Source organism: Chiloscyllium plagiosum, chromosome 6 (assembly GCF_004010195.1).
Source record: "Chiloscyllium plagiosum isolate BGI_BamShark_2017 chromosome 6, ASM401019v2, whole genome shotgun sequence".
In the NCBI taxonomy this organism is placed as follows: Eukaryota; Metazoa; Chordata; class Chondrichthyes; order Orectolobiformes; family Hemiscylliidae; genus Chiloscyllium; species Chiloscyllium plagiosum.
Genome location: NC_057715.1, coordinates 86644204 through 86664547, shown reverse-complemented (window position 1 = coordinate 86664547; position 20344 = coordinate 86644204). Strand labels below are relative to the sequence as shown.

Below are 20344 nucleotides of genomic sequence, written 5' to 3'. Positions count from 1 at the left end.
CACTGGGTAAGGATATGGTTTATTTGCATTTTCAGAAAGCATTCAATAAGATCCAATATAAGAAATTAGCGCACATAATTTAAAGTACATGAGGTAAAATGGATAGAGAACTAGTTGGTAGGCAGGAAATAAAGAGGAGGAATAAACAGGTTCTGTTTTAAGTGGCAGGTAAGGACTAGTGTGGTACAGTGAAGATTAGTGCTTGGACCCCAGCTGTTCGCAACATACATTACATTTAGTTCCATCAAATAAATTAATATCTCTGCAGACAACACAAAACTGAGTGGGAGGATGAATTGTTAAGGAGGATGCAGAGATGCATCAGTGTGGTTTGGATAAGGTGAGTGCATGGGCCAATTCATGGCAGATGAAGTATAACATGAATGAATATGAGGTTATCTACTTCGGTGACAAAAATAGGAAGGCAGGTTATTATTTGGATGGTAATAGAATGTGAAAGAGTGAGGTGCAACAAAACACCTGTATCCTTGCATACCTGTCGCTGACAGTACACACGAGGTCCAACAGGTGATGAAGAAGACAAATGGTATGTTGGCCTTCATAGTGAGGTGATTTATACAGAGGAGTTTTGCTCCAGTTGTACAGGCCCTTGGTAAGACCCTGGACTATTGTGCGCAGTTTTCATCTCTTGTATCTTAGGAAGAATGTTCTGACTATGGCGGTAGTGCAGTTAAGGTTCATCAGGTTAATTGCAGGAATGGCAGACACATGGAGACCAACTAAATCTATACTGCTAAATGAGTTGGAATGATATTCACTGGAGTTTAGAAGAATAAAAGAGGGGATAGAAACATATGCAATTCCAGATAAGATAGACTAGAGGGGTGTTCTTGATAACTGGGAAGTCTAACACCAGGGTCACAGTCTAAGGATACAGGATAGGGTATTTTAGGACTGCGATGAGGACAGATTTCTTCACCCAGAGTACTGAGCCTGTGGAGTTCTCTGCCACTGAAAGCAGTTGAGGCCATAACAGTAATTGCTCTCAAGAAGGAGTTAGATGTAGTTCTTGAGCTGACATGGATTAAAAGGTATGGGGCAGAAGCAGGAACAGGGTACTGAGTAAGATGATTAGCCATGATCGTATGGAATAATAGAGCAGGCTCAAAGAGCTGGATGGCCTGCTCCTGTTTCTTTGGTAAAGCCATTGAATAGTGGCAGTGGTTAGATTATGTCTCATTGGAGATGGTCATTGCCTGACATTCCTGATGAAGGGCTCTGGCCCGAAATGTCAATTTTCCTGCTCCTTGGATGCGGCCTCACCTGCTGTGCTTTTCCAGCAACACACTCGACTCTGATCTCCAGCATCTGCAGTCCTCACTTTCTCCTAGTTGATTGCCTGACATTTGTACAGTGCAAGTGTCACTTACCACCTTATAGCCCAAGCCGGATATCGTCCAGGTCTTACTGCATTTGGTTATGGACTGCTTCAGTATCTGAAGAGTTGTAAATGAAGCTGAATGTTGTGCATTCATCAGTGATCAACCTCACTTCTGACATTATGATGGAGGCGAAATTGTTGATGAAGCAGCTGAAGATGGTTGGACTGCAGACCTCACTCCCTAAGGAACTAATGTTTGTTTGTGGTGCAGGTGTTCAATGTGCTTGCCCGTTAACTGAAAGATTAGTGCTTCAAGATTACCCAGAATACTCAAAAAGTGTGGCGCTAGAAAAGCACAGCAGGTCACACAGCATCCCAGAAGCAGGAGAGTTGACATTTCGGGCATAAGCCCTTCACCTTATGCCTGAAACATCAGCTCTCCTGCTCCTGAGATGCTGCTTGACCTGCTGTGCTTTTCCAGCACCACACTTTTCATCTCTGATCTCCAGCATCTGCAATTCTCACTTTCTCCCACCCAGGCTAGTGTAGGTTATCCACATGGTTGGCTGTCGATTGGCTCTTTGGCTGCAAGGAATGGCAGGGGTTTTTGTTCATGCCACTGAGCCAGAGACTCTGGTCCAAGTCCTGGCTGCTCTAGAGATGTCATAATATCCCTGAGTAGGATGAATTTTAAGAGAATAAGTATCCATAAGGATACGAACAGCATATTGAACCTGTTTCTGTCACATAGTGCCATCACATCTGACTGGACAGTTCAATGAGTTTTGGCCAAAGTCTAAGCTATCATATACCTCCCAGGTAGACAATTCCAAAGGTTAATTACCCTCAAAGTAAAAGGCGTTCTCTTTGCCTTCACTCATTAATGGCTGGGCTGTTGGGCACAGGGTTAGTGTCCCTCCCTCTGTGCCAGAGTCCTGGGTTTAGATCCCATCTGCTGTAGAGGTGTGTCACAACACCACTAAGTAGCAGTTTGATTAGAAAATTTCTCACTTGAGGAACTCATGCAAAAAATGTCCTAGAGCTGAGATGACTAACTGCTTAACAACTATAACTATCTTTTTGCCAGATATGACTCCAGTCAGCTCAGAGTTTTCTCCTGATTCCAGTTGGCTCCAATTCCTTAATGTCACACTTCATCAAATGCAGTCTTGATGCCAAAGGCATCTCTTTTGGAATTCAGCTCTTTTGTCCATATTTGAATCAAGGTTGTCAGAAGCTGAGTGGCCCTGGCGGAATTTGAAGTGGGTGTCAGTGAGCAAGTTATTGCTGAGCATCTGCTGCTTGACAATACAATTGATGAAACCTTCCATCACTTTTCTCACGCTCGAAAGTAAATTGATGGCATAGTAATTGGCCCAATTGGATTTGTCCTGCTTTTTGTGTGCTGGACAAACCTCGGCAATTTTAAGATGACAGTATTGTAACTGTACTAGAACAGTTTGGCTTGGGGTGGGGTAAGTTCTAGAGCACAAGTTTTCACTAGTATTGGCAGAATGTTTTTAAGGCCCAGAGACTTTGCCATGTCCAGTGTCTCCATTCTTTCTTGATACCATGTGGAATGAATCCAATTGGTTGATGCTGGGAGCTTCTGGAGGAGGATGAGAGATTCACTTTGCAATTCTAGCTGAAAACCGTTGTACGTGCTTTACCCTTTTTCTTTGGATTGATGTGCTAGCCTCTCCCATCATTTGATAATGGGGATATTTATTGAGGTACCTCCTTGTGGTGTAAAATTATGTCCCAATACATGTGTGAATCATAATGTAACACATGTATTGGGCCAAGCAGTGGAATGTGGTGAAACGGTTAAAAATTATGTCCCAATACATGTGTGAATCTAACCGGAATGGAGGTGTTGCTTAGTCCCGTGTGAATCTTATTACACACCTCCCCGTGTGAATCTTCTTATCTGTATGTAACCAGAATGGAATGTGTTTTTTAGCCTTGCTCTGCTGTTCACATGAATGTTTATATCTGGAAAAGAGTATATCAGCTGGAAAAGTCTCCAGTTCGGTGAGTCTGCTCCGGGGTTACGTTTAACCGCCGAGCGTGGGTTGTTTGCAACCGCTCTACGAGAACTGACGGCTCCCAGTTCCGGTAACATGTAGAGTGAGTATAAGCCAGACCCGTTGTATGAAACCTTGTTGTGGCGACGCTGCGGGGAATAAAATGCCCATATTCTAGCAGACTCGCCTCTTGGTCGTTTGTTCTGTGTCAGACTACTCTCCTACGAACCTGACCTTGAGAATGTTTTTTAAAACACTCCTCCAATAAATTGTTTAACTGTCATCCACCATTCATGGCTGGCTGTGGCAGGACCACAGATTTAAGATCTGGTCTGTTGGTTGTGGAATCACTTAGCTCTTGCTGTTTAAACTGTGTGCAATGCAATTTTTTTTTTTTGTAGCTTCATTTTCAGGGCAGCCTAACGTTGCACCTAGCATGCTCTGCTACAGTTTTCATTCTGGATGCTAGCAGGATCGATGACTTCCTATATATGACAGGTCATACATCTCACTCAGCTGTGTCTTGATTACTCTTTTTTTATTGTTTAATCTTAACGATAACAACCTTAACTTGAGCTCTTAAACTATATACTCTCCAGACCTTAATCGCCTATCCCGCTGCTTCCTTTTGCCCCACATCACTTTTCAAAGTTTGTCATTACTTCAAAGCTTCACCTCCAGGTTCATTAAAGGTTTGCTGTTCAGTACTCTGCTCCCACTGCTGCTCAGACTGAGTCTGATCGGGGTCTCATTAATCAGGCTTTGAAACAGGAAGCCCCAATGTCATTCACCTGTTCTACTGCGTTTCATTCCAGCTGCTGCTCATACTTGTCTGACCTTTCTTTTAATCTGGATTTGAAAATCGGTTAAATTATGGAATCTTGTGACTTTTAAAATCTTCAAATTTTTGACAACTCTGGAAATAGCAAGGCTTGCCTTCCAGCAGGAGAAAGTGAGGTCTGCAGGAGATCAGAGCTGAAAATGTGTTGCTGGAAAAGCGCAGCAGGTCAGGCAGCATCCAGAGAACAGGAGAATCTACGTTTCGGGCATAAGTCCAGCACTTGATTTTCCACAGTTGTAACACTATATGTACTTTATATTGTTAAAAGTGCTGAGTTAGTTACAAATTTTCTTCATTCGCTTACATCAGTTGGAATTTGTTGAAATGATTTGCATTCATTTCAATAAAGTAACTTGAATAAAGTTTGTATGTTTAAACTCTGACATTAAATTGCAAATTAAGACATATTCCTGAAACTTTCAAATCTACATTCCATGCAGTTTTCATTGAAAATATTGAGTGTGTAATATTTTTATGTGTGAAATTGTTTAGCATGCAATTATTCACCTCTGAAATTCTTAATCATAATGCTGATGGCTGTTATCCTGCACAGGCTGTGGAACGGTGTTACAGCTTGAGTTTTCGGGAGCCAGAAACCTGGTGGAAGTTTAATGTTGTGGAGCTAGAAAAGTAAGTTTTATTTTTCTCTTCTGAAACTTGGAATTGCTCCTTTATGCTAAAAAAAATTCTGATATGGCTTCAAAAGATATTTCCATAAGCCATTGTTTGTTCCAAACTATTGAATTGATTGCACACAGGCAATGTTTTATTTTAAGCAAACATGTTCCATGTTCCCATTGACATGAACATTAGGCAATTAGGTAAACAAGTTACTTCAGAAAGTTTTTAATTTGTACCAATCATGTTAAAGATATGTTAGTTTTTATTATTATTGAAGCTCATGCCTTCAGGTGCAGCTTTCTTTCTTTCTTTGGAAGTGGAGTGGCCATTTGCTCTCTGATTCTTGCTGTTTGATGCAGTCGGTATATAAGTTACTTCAATATCTAAAGAACATAAACTGATCTGTAAAGCTATTACCTGCACACAAAGGGTACTAGTAGAGTAATATATTGAAAATATCACTTGTGGACAAATAGTTTTAGAGGATAATATACTCGAAATATGCACTCAAACAAGAAGATTGTTTTTTTTTCTGAAATGGAATTCCTTTTATAACTACTTAATTCTGTTCACTGCATGGTGGAGGGTAAATTTGGAATTTGTTTCAAAAGGTCATCAAAACATTATTTTCAAAATTGTATTTGTTAATTTTCTTTTTTTTTAACCTAGTCACTCCTTATGGGTACTGGAACACAGTGCTTAAGTTACTGCACTAATTATGCAGATAATGAAAATTCATAATCCATCATTGCAGTTTATCAAGTTAAATTTGAAAAACCTGAAATAACTAGTTAGTAGACAATTCAGTGAATGTTCTAATTCCAAAGCCCTCATCTAATGTATTCCAGTCTGGTTAGGACACATATATGTCTACCCAACCTTATAGAAAATTAAGACAAATACAGGACAAATGCAACTCCTCTATCCATTGTCTGGCAGTCAATTCTAAGTGACCAGCAAAGCAATATAAGGAATCATCAATTCTGTGAGCAGGAGGTACGAAATCATCAATAATCAGTGTACAGCTTTTCCAAACCATATTTGAAACATGAAGTAGAGATTAGATGAAATCTACTGCCCTTTCAGTCAAAGCAACATTAGACTGAATTTGGGCCCAAGAAATCCTCACAAAATTGAGGTCTATGGGAGTTGGTGCAGGATAGGTTAGGTGTTGTGGGGTGATCATTTTGGAAAGTTTTCCAAAAGCTGGAGAGACATCTATTGCAAAGCAAAATAGATGTGGTAGTTCAACATCAATTGTTTCACTTTAAGATATGAGTAATTGATTTTATACTTTCCACTGCTTATTTGATATAATTTGCACCATCTACACTTGGACATTCCACCTCTAGTTGTGATTCCTTGTTACTGAAGCAGATGCCAGAATGCAGCAAGACTTGGAAAAGACCCAACCGTAAACTCTCAAATGGAAATTAACATTCATGCCACATAAATGCCAGAAAGTGATGTTTTCAGAGAAATTAGTTTCTGACAACCGTTTTGTAAAATGGCAACAAAGTCTCTAACTTTTGCATCATCAGACATTGATGAAAAACTATTCCAACTTGGACATGTTTTGTTAATCCTTCTATCACTGACAGCACGTCTTCACCATAAATCTAATAGAGAATATTTTCATCACATGAACCACAGTTGTTCAAGAACCCTACTCACCACTACTTTTCAAAGAACAACTAGAGATGGACAAAACATAGAAATAAAGAGACTAGAAACAGGAATAGGCCATTTAACCCTTTGAGCCTGCTCCTGCATTGAGTATGATCAGGACTGATCATTTAACTTAGTGCCTTGTTCCTGCTTTCTCCCCACATCCTTTGATTCTTTTAACCCTAAAATTCCTTAGTAAATGCTGAGTTTGATGATGGCAATCATGTTTCAAGGTTGGTTTTAACATCCAGAGGTTCTATTTGGATGTTATTAATACTACAGCAAAGTATCTTTTACACTTTTGGGCAAAATCAGGTGGATCTGTTTTCATACTTTCCTTTGAAGGACTTGTTAAACATGGAGTTGCTCAAAAATGCATTTGTTTTCAGCTGGAGTAACCATTTACTCGAGTGTCAAAAGGAAAATTCTAAATATAATGGAATAAAAAAAAATAATAAAACTCACTGCAGAGCAAATTAATTTGTTTATTAATTTAAATTAGATTATTAATTGAATTATTTATTTCGCATTCTTAACTCCTTTGTTTTCAGCCTCACAAGTCTGGGGTTGAAGTCTGTTTTTCTGCAGCTATTATTATGTCAAATGAACAGAGTTAACATGTATACCTGTAATTCCCAGCATATGCATTGTGGAGAACCTTTCTCCATGTATTATTGTGATAGTGCTACTCGAAACTGTTGCAGGACTTGAGTTTTTAATTTGAGGTTTCAACTGAAAATCCCTTGTTTTACAATAATAAGAGAGATTTTTAAACAAATGATGAGACGTCCACAGGAAAATTATTTTAGTTTTGTTTTACTGAGAATTGGCTATCATAGATTGTTAATCTCAGGACTTGTTTAATGCAGTACCTTGTTGCATGTCTTGCTCATAAACAGTTGTCTCAAATTATGTTGAAGTGCACTGAATTAATGCTTTTAGAATTTGGGGGAAATTTCATGCAGTTTTTGGTTTCCCGTCACAGAGAGAGAGAAAAACCCCGTTGTGAAAATGCAAGCAAAAGAGATGACTGGCATGGATTTTTTTCATTATAGTGACTGTGTTGGATAAATTCATATTAAGCAAATTTATACAACTATCTAAGGAAACAGAAATCCTCTTTTTAAAAAAAAAAATGTTTTATATTTGAGATCTTTCATTTTATTCATTCCCTCTTAACAGCTAACCTTAGTATTATCTTGGTGTAAGCCGCAACTAATTTGTGTCTCAACTTTAAAAATCACACAACACCAGGTTATAGTCCAACAGGTTTAATTGACAATACAAGCTTTCGGTGCGCTGCTCCTTCATCAGGTAGTTGTGGAGTATACGATTGTAAGACACAATTTATAGCAAAAGTTTACAGTGTGATGTAACTGAAATTATTCAAGGTATTTTTCAATGTATAATTTCAGTTACATCACACTGTAAATTTTTGCTATAAATTCTGTGTCATACAATCGTGTGCTCCACAACCACCTGATGAAGGAGCGGCTCTCCGAAAGTTAGTGCTTCCACTTAAACCTGTTGAACTATAACCTGGTGTTGTGTGATTTTTAACTTTGTCCACTCCAGTCCAACACCAGCACCTCCAAATCATGTCTCAATTTGAGTTTGTAGCCTGGCTAATAAAGTTCGATTGCTTTCTGACAATCTCTTATACTTAATCATCTAATTATCTGCTCTGAAACCTGGGCTTGGAATTTATATTTTTGCCATGTCCATCTTGGTTATTTGATTTTATACTTTGTTGATGTCTACATTTAATATGATGCTACTATTGGCATGCTTGTGTGTGAGAATGGCATGAATGATCTGGATCCTTGGTTCAATTATTTTCAGGTATTCTTTGTTTCAGTTTTTTTTCCCCCAAATTATCTAAAAATCACCTGCCAATTTAAATTAAAACTTTTTTTTGGATTTAAATTTCACAAGAAAACTTGTTTCAAGGAAGTTGTTGAAAGCTGGTGTGTCAAACATATGTTTTATTTATTTACATTTGGAATCTGAAAAACGATGATTCTTTACAAAATGGTTTAGGTTTGTCCAGCACTCAAAGTCTTTCTTTTCTGGGGCTAAAAAAGTATTTCAAATCAATGACTCTTCCATCTAGAATGACAATGACAGCAGGATACATGGGCACATCATCAAACTGCACTGTTAACTCATTAATGTTTTGACCTCAGGGGAAATAAAAGTTCTCTGAACTCAATTTTCAGTAGTTTCTAACACACCTCACACATTCATTCTGGATTTTTTTCCCACTTCTCTGTTTACTTGGACCCTAGTCATGAAGCAACAGCACAGGGTTTTCCTACCTTTTGTTTAATGCATCAAACTGCTAACACCCATCTCCTCACTTAGAGAGCTAAAGATTCCACGTAAACAAACATACATGTATGTAAACAGGTCTTGCCTGCAGCAAACCACCATTATCTATGCTTTCTTTAGGAATCTGTAAACATGCATTTCAAGATACTCTGTTCTTGTGTACCTTTCAACTTCTTTCAGCATTTTGGAAGGCCATTTCTTCCACAACACACTGGCTTACTCCTCCATCATAATAATTTGCCTTTTTCAAGGCACATTCCCATGCATGATCAGAGGATGTAATACTTGTGCTTTTACCTTCTCTTTTTCATCATCCAAAGCTCCACACATTGCTTTCAGCACTTCACTGGGACAACTTCAATTTAGTATGAGCATTTGCTTACAAAATGTTCTATACTTTGGAGGATACTCAATACAAATTGGGTGACCATTTGGCAGGGTACCAAGTTTCAGTTCATACCTATGACATCCAAGCTTCCAGTCACTTTTTACTTTAATTTTCAGCTCCAAATCTCTCTGACCTTGGTCATCAGTTTGCTACACTTTAACAATGAAGCTCAATGTAAACCCCATTAACAATAAACAGATTGGTGCAGAAACTCAGCAGGTCTTGTACTGTGTTTAGAGAGAGAAACAGAGTTAATGTTTCAAGTCTGGTATGATTCTTCAGAACTAGACATTAGTGGTCTGATGAAAAGTCAAAAGATTGCAATGTTGATGCTGTTTCTCTTTCCACAGATAGTGCCAACCTGACTATTTCCAGCAGTGCTTAAGTTTGGATGAGAGCCTATCTGTTGATCATTGTGCATTTCATGGTTCCAATCCTGTCCCCTAGCTTAATCGTTAAATCACTTCCATTTGCGTCTTTCAACACAATAATGTCCTTGCACAATTTTTTAGGCTTTCTCTTTTGTCTCTCTTTTCTTGTCAATATACTTTCACTTGACTGTTCATGTAATGAAAGGGATATCTTGCGTGTGTATGCAGAAGATATACAGTTTCACTTCTTTTCTGCCAACCTGTGCAGCTTTGATGTTGCACTGACTGCAACCCAAGTCAGAGTTTTTTCCCAACTTGAGGTGCCTTATTTCATATTATGCGCATGGCTTATTAAGCACATTCCTCTTCACTAATGTTCATTTTATGAGTGCATGTCTTCTGTGACTTAATTATTACTTGGAATTATTGGATATGAGTTAAGGAGGGAGTTGGAATTAAAAAGATGGAATCACTATTGATAAAGGAATTGTGGAGTAGATTCAGAGCTGAATAGCTGCCTTCAATTCCTACAATTCTCCTTTTATCCTAATAGATGTTCTAAATCTGCCACCAAAATCACCCAGTTCTACAGACCTGTGTTCCTACAACTCCACGTCCCTCCAAATGCTCAGTACCTTGAGGTTTAATCTGTGTGCTGTGTTATTTGAGGTTTTATTTGTTCAGTACCCTAATTGACAACTTCTGAAGTTTATTCTCACAAATTTCAACAACTTCAGAATCATGAGATTGTTATCCTGTACAGTGTCACCACTTACATACCCAGCACTGTTCTCACTGATCTCTATTGATTGATCAACTTTCAGTGCATCTACTTGACTGTTCTCATCCTTGTTCATCTTAATGCATAGGAGAAAGTGAGGGCTGCAGATGCTGGAGATCAGAGCTGAAAATGTGTTGCTGGAAAAGCGCAGCAGGTCAGGCAGCATCCAGGGAACAGGAGAATCGACGTTTCGGGCACAAGCCTGAAGAAGGGCTTGTGCCCGAAACGTCGATTCTCCTGTTCCCTGGATGCTGCCTGACCTGCTGCGCTTTTCCAGCAACACATTTTCAGCATCTTAATGCATAGTTTGTTTCACTAAACTTCCGTAATGCACCGGAACATTGAAACACATTGCTAAAGTTTTTCTGCTTGGCTATCCATTTCATTTCAAATGCCTTAAAGCATATCTGCTTAACATCGTCTTAAACAATTTTGTGGTGTTGTCTCTCGGCTTTCCCTCAAATATCTTTTAGGTTATCAAGGGTAATTACAGAGATCGAGAGATGGGTTGAGCTATTACTAGAGAACTAGCCATCTGGTCTGTTCTTGTACCTCTACAAATGTTCTAAGTTGCTTGCCCATTCATTCAGAATTGAAAACAAGATAAGAAAAGGGGAATCAGAATCTGGTGAGAAAACTAAATGCATGGGGAAGAACAAGTTGTGTTGTAGTTTAATTTCAACATAGGCACTGTATGGCATCATTTGAATGTAAAATGAGTATTGTTCATGAATAAAATAGGGTCAGAGGAACATACAAACAGGACCAGAAACTCCAGCATTCTCTACTATTCTGGATCATCTACCTCCAATGCCATATTCCCACACTATCCCAGATCGCTTGATGTCATTAGAAATCTATCAATCGCTGTCTTGAACTTCATGATTCAGCTTTCATAGCCCCTATGAGTTTGAGAATTCCAAAGATTCATTAACCTTTGTGCAAGAGTTCCTCCACATCTCGGTTCGAAATGGCATGTCTTTTATTCAGAGACTATATTCGACTCAAACCCCATTCTCTCTATCTTGGTAAGAATTTTGTGGATTTCTGTTGAGATCACCTTCCAAATTCCAGGGGATACAAAAGCCCAGTGTCCTCAATCTATTCTCCGAGGACAGTCCCACAATCTCAGAAATCAGTCTGCTGAACCTCTGCAGTACTCTTTGTATATCTTTCCTTAGGCAAGCTGCATAGAACGGCAGGCTGGTAAGTATATGAATGAATCATTGGCACTGTTATATCTCCAATAATAAGTTTAAACGGAGTTAAGTCTTGTTTAAATGGTTTTCAATGATGTTTTCTAAATGTTTTGTGATAAATTATCCTCTCTCTTTTAGGAGGAATAAGCATCGAGTTCCACGTGAGAAGATAATTCAAATGATGGAGCGCTTTGAATATCCTATTTCTTCAGAAATAGTGTTGAATGCAGTGGAGCCTTCTCGCAACAATAAAGTTTTGCTCGATCTGCTTCCACATTGCAGCCAGAGGTGGGAAGGACCTATTGATACTAGATCTTCTGTCAGTGTTATGAATAACAGATAGCACAAGTGGTGCTTCATGAACTGTTTCATGAACTATCTTACAATGACACTTTTTATAATGTTCAAATATGCAGATTACACTGAAAAACAGATAACTGTTTTGGTAGACTTTTATTTTTTAAAACTCTTCACTTGTTTTCAGCTTGTACTATGTCCAAGGCAACATAACATTGAAAAGATTATTTTATTCAGTACCCTTTTCTATTTGAAGTATGAAATATTTGTAGTTTTGTACATGGATTTTTATGACAAAATATGAGCAGAATATAAAGGTACGTAAAAATGAATTGTAAAGGAGATTCCAGTAATCTGGCCTTGTTTATTTCTCCACAAGTTTATTACTACTTGTTTGAATAATACTTTAAAAAGCAGTCAATTAATGACCTATTAATGATTTATTTGAAATGTACAGTAACAAATGGTGTGCTGAAAGATCAGACAGCTACTTTTATTACAGAGCTTATTTATTTAGTGTATTTACTTCTGTTCAGAAGTTAAGCATGGTCCTTACTTTCCAGATGAGAATATTTATAGGTCTTTGGAGGAAGTCAAGAGGAGAAAACATGTTTCTCTTCTGTGGTAGAACATCAAGATGACCCAGATTTGTATGAAAGAGTTGTGGAATTAATTATGCTGTAAATTATGAAGTATAGTTCATTGAAAAGTCTTCATAGGAAATTCAGAGTTTAGTTATTAGTTGGGACATTGAATGTTTTTTCCATTTGAATGGCCCATTGCAAGTTTGTTCGTACTGTGTGTGTGGTGTCGAGGAACATCAAGTGACCATGTAAGTGCAGCAGTTGGAGTACCCTGTTATATGAAAGCAGTTGGACATGTTGCATCTCCTAGCTTGATGAATTGTTAAATTATAGCTCATTTAATGAAGAATAATTTTATTATCATGTGTATCTTGAAGATACAGTAATGGTTTTTGTCACCACAATCCAGCACCATTTTGAGCTATAAAAAGAAATAAACATTAATATTCTGTTCAAATTGGGTCTTAAGCATGGTTCCAGGGCTTCTGCAATGTTTCTGGAAGCTGTTCCAATCCTCAGAATTGTGCTTCGAGAACAGCAATGATGGCGCCAATGCCCAAGAGACCCTGGCTCTGCTGCTATCTGACACTCTACAACAAGTCTAGGTTGCAGGCCTTTCACCACCACCAGGAGCCCAGGTTCCGAGTGTACCACTGCCACCAAGAGTCCAGACTCCCAGCACCGCTGCCGCCAAGAGTCCAAGCTCCAGGCATATCACTGCCAGGAGTCTCTCACTCTGGGCCGACAGCTGCCAGGAGTCCCATTCCACACTGCTAACGCGGCAGCCAAATCGCACTGACATCGCTGGGACATTTAAGATGAAGAAAGAAAATAAAATGACAACAAAAAGTACATAGAAATAAGGATGCTGCCAACCTGGAGTGGATGAGCTCTGCCTATCTACCATGCTGGCACCAAGGAGAAATTAACCTGCTTGCTAATTGTTTCTACAGTTAGTTCCTACTGACTAAATTTCGGGAGATTGAGCTAAAACCATGATGTCATTAGTGACTAGAAATCTAGCAATCTCTGTCTTGAACTTCATGGAAAGGTTGTGATAAATTAAGTTCTGTGGACTTTCCCAAAGGATGTATAAAGAAAGAGCATGCTAAGTTTCTATATTAATTAATTTCATACTGAATTGTTAAATGAAACATTGGTAGGACCTTTAACTTCTCATGATATTTGGAGTTTTTCGCAGTTTAAGCCTAAAACTAATAGTTCTTAAGTTAAGTGAATCTGTGACCTTTTTAAAGTTATGTTTATGATGCACATAATCAAACTCTCTGTGTATAAGTTGTTTTCCTGCCCGCTTATGTTCTAAACCCTCAGTCATGACTGACTCCGAGCACATGCCTCTGAGTCAGTAGACCACGGATTCAAGCAATAAAAGCACATTAGAAACTTAGTTGGGCACAAAACCTAGGCAGACACTTGGAGTTGTGGAGTGGCAGAGATGCTGACTCTCGGCTGAGACAGTAAAGCCAGGCCTCATCTTCAAGTGAATGTAAATGTAGAGTAACACTATCCATAATGAATGTCGGTAGCATTCTCCTGGTGTCATGTTTATTCATTAACCAATTTTACTTTGCAAAAACCTTATCTCTGACTCCTTACTGTACACAAATTAATTGGCCAGTCAAAAACAACCAGCTAACCATTCTATCATTCTAAACCCATTTTTCCAGCACTTGGTCCATAGCCTTGGCATCACAAGTGAACATCAAAATACTGCTTATATTATGAGGCATCTACCACCCTATAGGCAGTAAGTTTCAGATTCCCAGCACCCTCTGGGTTAAAAAATATTTCCAAGCATCCCTTCTAAACCATCTGCCCTTTACTTGAAATCTATATACCCTGGTTATTGATCCCTCCAAGTTTTTTTTCCCCCTGTCTATGCCCCCACAATTGTATACGTATCAATCAAGACCCTTCCCAGCCTTCTTGATCAAAGGAAGTCAACCCTGGTCTGTCTAATTTCTCTTTATAATTAAAACTTCTCAGCCCTGCACCCTCTCCTGTGCAATCTCATCCTCTTATACTGTGGATCCTAGAACTACGCTCACACTCCAGCTGTGGCCTAACAACATTTTATACAGTCCTCGCATCACCTTCTTGCTCTTAAGCTCTATGCCTTTGCTGATAAAGGCAAGTGTCCCAGATGTGTTCTTACCTACTTAATCTACCTGTTCCACTTCATTAAGGAACCTGTGGACATGCATTCCAGATCCCTCAGTGCTTTCCTGGCTCTTACCCTTCACCACTTCTTATTCTTATCTCCCTTGTTTATCTTGCCCAAGAGAATCATCTCACTTTTATCCAGACTGAATTCCATTTGTCACTGATCATCCCACCTGACCAGCTTGTCTGTATTCTCCAGCATTCTAAGGCTATCCTTCTCACTATTTATCACCCTATCAATTTTAGTATCATCCTCAAACTTCCTGATCAACCCTTATAGATTCAAGTCTAAATCATGTATATATACTACAAACAGCAACTGCCCCCACATTCGCACCTGGGGAACCCACTAGGTTTCCAGTCACAAAAACACTTTGACCGTCACCATCTGCGTCATGCCACTCAGCCAGTTCTAGATCCAATTTGCCAAATTCCTTTGGATTCCATGGGCATTAACCTTTGTTATCAGTTTCCCATGTGGGACCTAACAAAAGCCATGCTGAGGTGCAAGTACACTATGTTGCATACATTGCCATCAACTACACATCTGGTTACTTTCTTCAAAAAATTCAAACACGTTGTTCAGACAGAATCTTCCCTTAACAAAACTATGTGGACTCTTCTTGATTGATCCAAGCCACTCTTAAGTGCTTACTGTTGCGAAAACGAAAGACCTATTGCTACAGTTGTTTTTTTGTTTTGAACTCTAGGACAAATGAAAAAAAATGAATTTCAACCTATTACTACAATTTACAGGAGAAAATGTTTCTGATTGGTTGGCAAATAGAGCCATAGAGTTATACAGCACAGAAATAGACCTTTCAGTTCAACTGATCTGGTCCTATTTGCCAGCATTTGGCCCATCTCCCTCTAATACTTTCCTATTCATATCCCCATCCTTATAAATGTCATATTTGTACCCTCCTCCATCACTTCCGCTGGTGGTTCATTCCGTATGTGCGCCACTCTCTGTGTGAAAAACTTGTCCTTCAGATCCCTTTTAAATCTTTCTCTTCTCATCTTAGACCTATGACCTCTAGTTCTGGATTCTCCTACTGTCGGAAAAAGACCTTGGCTATTCACCCTATCCATGCACCTCATTATTTTATAAACCTCTATAGGGTCACCCTTCAGCCTCCGATATTCCAGGAGAAAAGTCCCAGCCTGTTAAGCCTCTCCCTATAGCTCAAACCCTCCAAGCCTGACAATCTCCTTGTAAATCATCTTTGAACCCTTTCAAGTTTAATAGCACCTTCCTGTGGAAGGGTGACCAGAATTTAATACAGTATTCTAAAAGTTTTCTCACCAATATGTTGTACAGCTGCAACATAAAATTAACTCCTAGATTTAGTGCACAGACCAATGAAGGCAAGCATGCGAAACACCATCTTCGTCATCCTGTCTATCTGTGACTCCACTTATAAGAAGCTTTGAATCTGTACCCTTAGGTCTGTTTGATAAGTGACATTCCCCAGGGCCATACCATTAAGTGTATAAGTCCTGCCCTGACTTGCCTTCCAAAAATGCAACACCTCGCATTTATCGAATTTGAAATCCATCTTCCACTCCTGAGCCCATTGATCCATCTGCTCAAAGTCACATTGTATCTTGAGGTAATATTCTTCACTATCCACTACACCACCAATGGTGTCATCTGCAAACTTACTAACCGTAGCTCCTAAATTCACATCCAAATCATTTATATAAATGATGAAAAGCAGTGGATACAGCAGCAATCCTTGCGGTACACCACTGGTCACAACCTGAAAAACAACTGAGTCCTCCCTTCAAGCCAATTTTATATTCATTTGGCTAGCTCCCCCTGAATTCCACATAATCTAACCAGTCTACTATTTGGAATCTTGTCATATGCCCTGCTGGAGTCCACGTAGATAATGTTCACCATTATGCTTTCATCAATCTTCTTTGTAATTTATTCAAAAAAACTCAGTCAAGTTAGTGAGACTATTTCCAGTGCACAAAGGGAACCTAATACCTGAAGCATTGCAATGGGGATGTACCAAAACATAGGCTTCTCAAGCCTTCTTCACTGCTCAAACAGGCCATTGCTGATTATCAACCTCTGCACCATTATCCCCTATTGTCCCCAAATTTCTTTGTCTGCCATATCCAGAAATACAAGTCGAGAGTGTGGTGCTGGAAAAACACAGCAAGTCAGGCAGCATCCGAGGAGCAGGAGAATTGATGTTTTCGGCATGTTCCCGTCATCAGGAAGGAGGGCTTATGCTCGAAACTCTTCTCTTCCTCGGATGCTGCCTGACCTGCTGTGTTTTTCCAGCACTACACTCTCGACTCTGATACTCCAGCATCTGCAGTCTTCACTTTCCCTTATATCCAGAAATATATCATTTTCAGGCTTGAACATACTTCTACAACTCTGAAGTAATGAATTTCACAGATTCTTCACCCTCTGAATGAAGAAACCCCTCCTTTAGTTTTTGGACTCCTTGTGAATGAGCTGTGTTGAGTTCGACAGATTATCTTAAGTTTGTTTAAATAGCTATTATGGCAATTGCTTATTGAGTAAATGCTACCTAAGCGCAGAATCACATGTAACAGTTGACATTTTGGTGAGTTTTGAGAAGATTTGTAGCTTAGGTTGAGGTTTTGGATGTAGGGTTGCTCGCTGAGCTGAAAGGTTCATTTCCAGACATTTCGTTACTCGTAACGTCTTCAGTGGACCTCATGCGAAGCAATGCTGAATATTCCTGCTTTCTGTTTATATGTTTGGATTTCTTTGGGTTGGTGATGTCATTTCCTGTGGTGGTGTCATTTCCTGTGGTGGTGTCACTTCCTGTTCTTTTTCTAAGGGGGTGGTAGATGGGGTCTAACTCGATGTGTTTGTTGATAGAGTTCCAGTTGGAATGCCATGCTCCTAGGAATTCTTGTGCATATCTTTGTTTGGCTTGTCCTAGGATGGATGTATTGTCCCAGTCGAAGTGGTGTCCTTCCTCATTCATATGTGAAGGAACTAGTGAGAGAGGGTGTCATGGCATTCCAACCAGAACTCTATCAACAAGCACATCGAATTAGACCCCATCTACCTGAGAAAAGGAACAGGAAGTGACTTCACTACAGGAAATGACATCACCAACCCAAAGAAACCCAAACATATAAATAGAAAGCAGGAATTTTCAACATTGCTTCGCATGAGGTCCACTGAAGACGTTACCTAGTAAGGTATCGAAACGTCTGGAATGAACCTTTCGGCTCCGTGAGCAAACCTACATCCATTTGACATTTTGGTTTGACTTTTCAAATATATAGGCAAAAGTGAGGACTGCAGATGCTGGAAATCAGCGTCTCGATTAGAGTGGTGCTGGAAAAGCACAGCTTGTCAGGCAGCATCCGAGGAGCACGAAAATCGACATTTCGGGCAAAAGCCCTTCATCAGGACTGAAGGCAGGGAGCCTCCAGGGTGGAGAGATAATTGGGAGGGCGGTGGGGCTGGGGAGAAAGTAGCAAAGAGTACAATAGGTGGATGGAGGTGGGGATGAAGGTGATAGGTCAGAGAGAAGAGTGGAGCAGATAGGTGGGAAGGAAGATTGGCAGGTAGGACCAGCCATGAGGGTGGTGCTGAGCTGGAAGGTTGGAACTGGGGTAAGGTGGGGGGAGGGGAAATGAAGAAACTGATGCAGTCCACATTGAAGCCCTGGGGTGGAAGTGTTCCGAGGTGGAAGATGAGCTGTTCTTCCCCCAGGCGTCGGGTGGTGAGGGAATGGCGGTGGAGGCATATGTTGGTCGAAAACCATTTTTAAATGCCTGTTTTGTTCTTTGATCATTCTTTGCAAATAAATGTGACATAGCCAAGCCTTGTTCCTGATTTGATTTAGCTGGAAGCTTAGAGAACCCTATTGCTTTCTCTATGGCAATGTCTAAGCAAATCAATTTCTCAGCCAAATAACACTTTTTTTTCCTGTAGGATAAATTGTTATAATGGTTTGAAATTTTACATTCTCTTGCCTTTTTGTCTTTATAGCACAAGATGGAAAACTTTAATCAACATGTCTCTTTTCAGCAACATCGAACTCAATACTGTCAAAACATTTTAATCAATCATAAATTTTGCAATCATTTCAAACAATTTGAGTGTTGGATCAGTGTAATATATTTTTATATTGGAGCAGTTCCTGCTGATAAACTGTCAATTCAGTTTCGCAGTAGCTCGATGACTGATAAATTCCAGAGATGTTGGTAAAATTCACTTTATTTTAAAATATCTTTTAGTTCAAAGGGCATCCCTAAAGTGAGTATGTTATAACCATTTGTCATTACCATGTAATTAATATTTATTTTTCAAGGCTTCAAATTTAGATAAATTAGAGAATTGTATATACTGTTATTCGTTTGTATGTCTATCTGTATGCAGTAAATTTACTGAAATATATTTGAACTTTGTACAGAAATTTGACGTAAAAGTTTGCATTATATCTCTAATGAATTGTTTATTAAAATGCTTAAAGTTAGGAGTAAAACTCCATATTGTGCTGTTATGATTAACTGTGTACTCAATTTGTACTTTGAATTCCTGTTCAGTTCCATTTGGAGAGTTTACATTTTGTATCCATACATCTTTTTAAAATTGTTATAATTGTAAGTTTATTCTGTAGGAAAAGGAATTAAATTGCTGGATTAAAAATGTGCAGTTATAGGTCCATGCATGAACTGCTTAATTTTTAAGTCACTCGTGGTGAGAGATATTTAACTCTCTTTTTAACTGAAATCTGCTTGATGCATGTTCTGTTAATTCATATCATAATTGCTCCCACTCTTCTGGAAAATTAATCAGACTCCTAACTGGCCCTCAGGTTTGTGTTAATTCCGTCTACCCCGGAGTAGAGGAGTCCAAATGAAGGATCAACAACCTAATAAACATTCCTGCCTCCATGCCTGACCACTAAATTATTTTAAGTGATAATTTAGGCCTTGACTGAGGCTGCCCCTAACAGCAGACAGATGCCTACCTAACTTGATGGTATCATAGGAATTAATTCAAGCAGAGGCTATCAGTGGAAGATACATAGTAGGAACAGCCAGCATCCCACAGAGGCCCAGTTTGAAAAAAATTCCTTCTATTTCAATCCCTCATCTGAGTGGTTAAGCTCTTACAATGCACTGTGAAGTTTTTGGGTTTTTCAGCTCTGCACCCCAACTCCCCAGTCTCAAATCTCAGAGAATCCGAAAGATAAAAACATCTGCACCCTCTGTCCTACCGTGTCCATCTCTAGCAGAATCCCCAGAACTGGCCTTCCACGATTGCAGAAGCAAAGAAACTTTGGTCTGTCCTACCACTGCAAAAGATTCCCAATCACCCACTAACTACCAATGGTTATTCCCAAAAATCCTGGAATCTGGTTGATTACTTGCTTCTGTCTGCCAGTCAGGCAATATCAAATGCTTGTTTAAATGAATTAATTAATTCTGGAAGGCACTGCAAGAAAAGAATTGACAATTTAATTACTTATGTTGTGAACACTTCAAAACATGAATACTTTTTCCACATAGACTAGTCTATGCTTGATAACTGTGATGTTGTAAATTTAGAATTATACTTCTGAGTCAGTAGTCTGTCAGATTGAGTGTCCAGTTGACTTGGAGTTGGATTGTTGGTGTGTGCAAACTCTTTATAAAAACAACTCTTCAGAGAATGCTTTTACCTCAAAGTTTGTGCGAAGATTTGTAGCTCGGG

At 39.2% G+C, this 20344-nt stretch overlaps 1 protein-coding gene across 5 annotated transcripts in view; it reads left to right on the top strand.

Annotated features, from left to right (window-relative positions):
• LOC122550794 (NEDD4-binding protein 2-like 2) overlaps window positions 1-20344 on the top strand; it is a 62031-nt gene that overhangs the window by 25414 nt on the left and 16273 nt on the right. For 4 of the 5 annotated variants that reach the window (XM_043692061.1, XM_043692059.1, XM_043692058.1 and 1 more), the window contains exons 5-6: window positions 4764-4840; window positions 11708-11857. In XM_043692061.1, the coding sequence (XP_043547996.1) occupies window positions 4764-4840; window positions 11708-11857 (227 nt within the window). Of the gene's footprint in view, window positions 1-4763; window positions 4841-11707; window positions 11858-18634; window positions 20001-20344 lie in introns of those variants that run through there. The other variant, XM_043692062.1, reaches the window with a different exon arrangement.